The sequence below is a fragment of the Anthonomus grandis genome, chromosome 10 (genome assembly GCF_022605725.1).
Source record: "Anthonomus grandis grandis chromosome 10, icAntGran1.3, whole genome shotgun sequence".
NCBI classification, from domain to species: Eukaryota; Metazoa; Arthropoda; class Insecta; order Coleoptera; family Curculionidae; genus Anthonomus; species Anthonomus grandis.
In genome coordinates this window covers 7,762,875-7,769,828 of record NC_065555.1, presented here as the reverse complement: position 1 = coordinate 7,769,828, position 6,954 = coordinate 7,762,875, and the positions used below count along the sequence as shown (strand labels likewise).

The 6,954-nt window shown below is 29.7% G+C and overlaps 1 protein-coding gene across 3 annotated transcripts in view; it reads right to left on the bottom strand.

Annotated features, from left to right (window-relative positions):
* Positions 1 to 4,605: 4,605 nt before the first annotated feature.
* The window catches only part of LOC126740941 (signal-induced proliferation-associated 1-like protein 2), a 90,801-nt gene continuing 88,452 nt past the window's right edge, over positions 4,606 to 6,954 (bottom strand). The window contains exon 24 of one of the 3 annotated variants that reach the window (XM_050447140.1): positions 4,606 to 5,250. In XM_050447140.1, coding sequence (XP_050303097.1) covers positions 5,076 to 5,250 — 175 coding nt within the window. In that variant the 3' untranslated portion in view covers positions 4,606 to 5,075. Of the gene's footprint in view, positions 5,254 to 6,954 lie in introns of all 3 variants that reach the window. The other 2 variants (XM_050447142.1, XM_050447141.1) reach the window with 2 other exon arrangements.

The window sequence follows — 6,954 nt, the reverse complement described above, 5'->3', positions numbered from 1 at the left end:
TATTTCAATAAACTTTTAATAAGAAAATTAACATGATTATTTAATATGTACAAAATCATAACTTGAGACTTAATGCAAGCAAATCATCAATTATACTGTGCTTTTTATTATTAACTTAAGAAATATTTGAAGCAATTTCTTTGTTTTCAAGACAGTTAAAAATAATAAAGTCTATTTCCAAACTTCTGACGTACATTTGCATGTTTCTCTGGATATAGATCGGCATATCCATTAATGAGGATCATTATATTCTAAACACTGACAAACTAGAACTACAACTTCCTGTTAAAAAAGTAATACATTTTTTCTAATGAAAAATTGCCGTGTGCGTCTCTCTAATTCATGAAATATTAGATGTTTGATGCATCACTGTAGCATGTCAACATATATATCGCCATGTAAATTTCCTTCTCTTAATATATTGGACCAATTGGACCAATATTTGCACTTCCCAACACATTAGTCCAAACATTAACTTGATGAGGATATTGCGTCAGTCCTTCTCTAAATACTAGTGATTTCTCGTAATTTCAAACAGTCAGTTTATCTAATAGTTTATCCAAGGTTGATTTACGTGCCCATTTAAATAAAAAATACTTATATTTATTAAATATGTTATAATTCTCGTTGTCGCAGTTTCATAAAATTCAATTCTTCAAGTTCTTGAAGGATTATTCTATCAGAGTACACTATATTTTTATGCCCGAGAAGAAACGAAGTATTTTGTCAATTACTTTAGGTACGAATAAATAAAAATAATACAGGTGTAAAATGTTTGAGACTTTCAGATAAGGTATACTCGTATAAGCAGCTACATGGAAACCAGTTAGCTAATACAATACTTTGCTTTCCCCTCCCTATTATAGAATTTTTTTTTTTGGTTTTTCAAATACACCCAATCCAAAATAAATTTTTATTATGTCAAATATAGTGAATTTTTTCAAAATTGAGTCATTTATTTTAACACCTTGTAGAACTCGTCAAAAGAAGTTAACATACCAAAAACTACATAAATAAAAGTTGCATAATATGAAAATGACTTCACATTATTGGAAATTACTCTTTACAACATTGTTCCCATTTGATCAATTAACTAACACACAATCTTGCTCGGCGAATTCACGATTCTTTATAAACTTCGAAAATAACATCCTGGTATCTACGAATTTAATCACTAGAATTTTCAACTCGCTCTTGAAGTTTTTCCGCAGTATTTACTGCTGCATCATGATACACCAGTTCTTTCAAACAGCCCCAAAAAAAAAATCGCAAGGCGTTAAATCGCGGGGAGCGATGAGGCCAGAAAACGGGTCCATTCTATCCATCTATTCGGAAACTCATGATTTAGATATCCATGAACTTCTTGTCTAAAATGTGGTGGAGCTCCACCATATAGGAAGCACATATTTTGTCTCATATTAAGAGGATTATCTTCTAATAATTGTGGCAAGTTGTATCGAACAAAATCTTAATAAATTTTACCGGTAAATCGAGGTAAAAAAAAGTAGGGTCCAATAGGCATGCCATTCACCATGCATTTGATGAAAGTCTATGTTGAAAATTAGATCTTCTTATAGCATGCGAATTTTCTACTGCCCAAACATGATTGTTGTGGAAATTTTACACTCCATTTCATGTAAATATGGCTTCGTCTCTAGATGAAGATGATGAAAATGAATTTCGTAAAATCTTTATTTCTGCCGAACTGGTCTTAAAACCACTGGCAAAATACAACTCTTCTAGGATGATCTTAAGGTTGTAACGCTTGTACCCGTTGATATTGATAAGGCTAATACTCTTCTTATCGTATTGTCTTTCACATTTTACTTGAGCTGCTATGGCTCTAGTACTCATTGAGTAGTCTTCGGCCATTTCTAAAATGTCTTCCTTCCTACATTTCTTCAGGTTGAGCAGCTCTTCCAGCGTGTCCTCCTCGTTGTTCTTTTAAATACCTGTGCCAGAAGTCTAATAATTGAATTTATAAGCATAAGTGGAGCCACTTTTGAAAAGTGACATATTCCATAGAATAGGAAAATTATATTATGAAGTGTTACCTACACATCGTGCGGAACTTTGATATTTATCTCACTCCTATTAATATCATGCAGGAGCATATTCTTTGCTCTAATAGGTCGTTTACATATTTCTCTAAAAACTGCAACACTATTGTTAATATTAAGTTATTCATGCGTCGCTATATTTAACGGCATTGGATGATACAACTACATGTTTCAAAGTTTCCAATCCTGTTTTTATGTTGTATAGATTAGATTTTAGTGTACTGATTTTATTGAATGCTTCAAATAGCTTTAATTTTTCAATTAAGGTAGGGATACATCGCTGTAGTCTAATGCTACGCCATAACACTCGATGTATTTAGGAAAAATTATCCAATGGGCAGCTATAATTCTAAAACTAGTTTCAAATTCTCTTCGATATATCTTCGGCTGTATGGAGGTAATACGTAAGATTTCAACGGAAGTGAAAAGCGTTAGCGAATGCCAAAGGCACATTTGCCATTTGCAGTATTCGCCTAACGATTTTCCTAACACAGAATTAGAAAAAATAGCATCACCACTATTTTTTCCATATGTTTCGACGTCAATAGCTACAAATTTATAATGTGCATCAACCAATGCAAGTAAAATGATTAAGTTGCTTGCTTTAAAAATGCATATGCTGATTAAAATATAATATTCCGATCCAGCATTTATATGTAAGCTGATATTGATATGTTTCCAATCTAGTGCACCTATGCAATGGGCGAAGATCAAGAAGAAAAAGGCGAAGTGATAAACACACAACTTTAGAAAAATATATATTCTGAAAATGTTAGTTTTTTTTTGGTAGGAGGTATTGTGCAAACCGTTTGAAATAAATTACAAAATTGATTTTTGAATGCCCAAAAACGACGTCAAACAAAAAGTGAGCAAGCTATTACCAAAATCGCGAAATGGAATTCCTCTTACCATATTTGGAAACTCGTCAAGCACATACAAATCTAGTTGAGCAACCTGTTGAAGAATCCAGTAATGACGCAGATCAAGAAATAATGGAATCTCAAGAAGGCGACGATAACCCGACCGAGAACAATGATCCTTCTTTCCCTGTTCCATCTGAATAGAGTATTACGAAAAATATATCTAAACGTAGCCAAATGTCAAACCCATTTCAAGAACTGGTAAGGATTATGAGGGAAACTGTTGATTTTCGAAAATCCAGATATCTCAATGCACAAAAATTAGTGCAAGATGAGCCTGTCTTTTATGAAATAGATTTGATCTAAGTAGGGCTAAGAATTTTAAACGTCTCTCTCCGATAAAACAAGCAACTATAAGAATGGAGCTCTGTAATTTAATTTTTGAAGCAGAGATCTGACAATTAGAGACACAGATGCAATATCTCAGATATTTCCTCCCATGGAAATATCCCATTGACATATCCGTGATCGGCAACTTTTATGTCAAGTACAATATTTTCCTAGACCTCTTTTACCAAATAATAGTTATGGAGGATATGCTTAACTACCGCCAAGGGAAAATATAGAGCCGGATTATGATTTTTATGCAATATACAATATTTCAACAATAGTCTGTCTCTTAATAAATAAATACTGAATAACATTGGATATGTTTATAAAGTTTTTTTTTCTATTTTAATAATAAAATTCATAATTATTGTGCTTCCCTGAAAAATGTGTTTTATGTTTAAAGCATTTAAGAAATGTAACCATTAATAATACAAAAAATTTTTTTATCGTAAGCATACTGCCAATCGTTCCTAGGTTGATTTTGCGGTTCTAAACGTTCTGCTCATTTTTTTAATATGTATTTCCGTCAATGAATCAAATACTGAAACTGTTGTTTATTCATTCGAAAATGTAATAGAATATAAAGAATAATACTTTCCATGAAGATATCTTTCAGAATTTATTGGATGTACCCAATATCTTCGATTCTTTTGATTGGCATTAAGTACCGCAATTTCCGCACAATGCAAATCTTCTTTCGAAGAACTCGCCATGACTTTCAATGAAGAATTAATGAAAATTCTGGATAAATACGTAGCGTTGCGAAAAATCCAGTGGTAAAAGTGTGCAAAATGTCAAAAAAAATATGTGAAGCTGAGTGATCTTTAATACAATTTGAAAATTTTGCGTTGAATTACTATAATTTTGTAACTAATTAACCTCGAGGGCTGTAGAATAATCTGCTTTGTTCGAGTATACAAATTCAATTCAATCAGTATTCAGTACAATCATTTAACTTCACTAGTATAATTAGTAAATTAAAAAAAAAAAAACAACGATTTTAGAGTCAATATAAATTTTATTTACAACAAATATTATATAATATTTTATAAAAAAAATACATTATGTATTAAGGTAATACTCAATTTGTTTACTATAATTATATAAAATAGAACCGCACTTTTAAAGCAGTGTACGTTTATATTATCTTTGCGGGTCGCAGACAAAGTACATAATTAATCATAATAATATTAATAACGTTAAAAATATAACAAGAAAATTATTAATTGACATTAAACAAGTCTTAAAAGTAAAAACTTAATGTTAAAAAAGGTGAACGTTTTAATTTAAAAAAAAAATAAGCCATAAAGAACTTTATTGTTTAATATAATTATTATTTGGTAACTTTTGCATTTTTATGTAATACTTGTATTTAAGTAAAATAAATACCTAAAGAATAACAAAAAGAGAAACTGTTTGTACTCGTAGTTATATGTAAAATATATGTTACAAAATATAGGATAATACTTTTAAAAATGTATTTTAAAGCTACTGGTTTACTTACATCTAATATTGTTTATAAATTTTTGGAAGCGACTTTGTTTGATTGGTCTTATGTATTCTTTCTATTTAATTTCATCAAGTCTTTCATTATAAGGCCTATATAATCAATGTCTTTGGATTCATATTTAACTTTAAAACAGTGCACTATTTATTGTTTAGCTATAAAATATCTACGTTATGTTTAAAATATAGTTATTAAACAATATTATGTTATTTATCCAGGTATAACATTTAAATAACCATATTAAAAGATATTAAATTGTCATTGTCGTTTAACATTCTTAAAAAACCATTCAGTAAATTTTCTTAGTTGTTGTACGGCAGCTTGAGCTTGCTCTTTCACCTTCTTGTTTTCATCTCTTAATCGACGATTTTCCCGTTCCAAAGTTTGAATTTTTCTACTTAACTCCGCCACTTGCTTCGTTTGGTCTGGAATACTTCTATAAAAAAATATATTGATAAAAACATGTTATATTTTGTAAATTACTAAACACCATGTTATATTTTATTAATTCAATTTAAAGTCTTTGAAATATTGCAAAAATGAAATTTTAAGTTGACAATCCAATTTACAAAGATAGTGTAAAAATAATCACTCTTGTGATATGGAACGTAATAATTTCTAATTAGCATTAGAAAAAAAATCGGTTAATGAGAGGCAAACAACTGAAGTAATTATATCATTTGTTATCGATTTGCTATTTTCATATTGCAAATTCATTGTACGTTTTAATTATGATATATCAATCATATAATTCCAACTAAATTTTCAGGGAAAAATTGAAGAGAAAGGTTTATTCAATAGCGCCCTCTAACGAGGACCACGGAAATCCAAACTATTTTAATTGCCAATCATAGTTACATTGTTCCTCATATTATCAAATTCAATACATTTACTTTTATACAATTAGGAAATAGGAATGCCTCTCGATTATAACCAAAAAATAATAATTTGTCTGTACCATAGTACTTAGCATGACACAGATGAGACAAAACGTTGCCTTCATTAATATTTAATTATTAATGAAGGCAATATAAAATTAAATAATAAAAATATTAACAAAATACAAAAAGCAGAGAAACAAAATGAATCATATAGATCAGTAAAGCGTAAAAGAATTAGGTGACTGAAACTGAAAGAGGGGTGCAGGAGCGAGGTAACAAAGACCAGCACCAATAATTACCGCGAAATAGTTGGTAACAAATTTGGTTTTTATTGTATATACTTCCAATCACTTATACAACCTGCAATATCTAAAATTGTTATATTCCTTTTTTCTCCCTTATTTTTCTTGTTAAATTGAAAATGTATTTGTTTACTGTCATTTTGGATCAAAAAATATGTTTTAAAAAACTTTGTACAGATAAATATTTACATTCACACTATTTAACAGCAAAAGAACAACGAAACCAAAAGAACGCTAAAAAGCTGCTGTTATGTGTACTGGTTTTATAAAACTATTATTGCCTGCATGCATGGAAATGCTCAAATTTCTGAAGAACTCGAAAATGTTAATTGACCCCTGATTATTATCATAATATAATCCGATACATAAATAGTTACATGTGTAATTTTCTCCCATAACTCATATTAATATTTTATTGGCATTCAGATATGGTGTTATACGAGTCTCATGCAGGACTTTTCAATTTTCCAAATGTGTGAGGATAAGAAATTATGGAAATTTCTTATTACATCTCTATACTTAAATAAAGATAAAATAAGACTCGTGAAGTCAATATTTCTATTTTGATAAAGATACTGATATTATTATGGAGCTCTGTTAATCATATATATTTTTTTTAATTTACAGTTTTTCCAAAAAAACCAAAGTAATGCAAGTTTGCCAGTAATATTTCATGGTTGATGTTATCAAATGCACGTAGGGCTGTTATGTTTTTCATTTAATCTTATATTATTTACAATGTTTGTTAAAGTTGTTGAAGTACTAAAGTTTTTTCTAAACCCGTATTGGCAAATAGAACCTACACTATCGACCATATATAGAACAACTTTTTAAAAATATTAAATAAACACACTTATCTAAATTAAGGATACCGTCAAACGGGGTGAATCGGGACCAGGGGGTCAATCGGGACAGTTTGACATTTTTTTACAAACACGTGATTTTCATGCATGC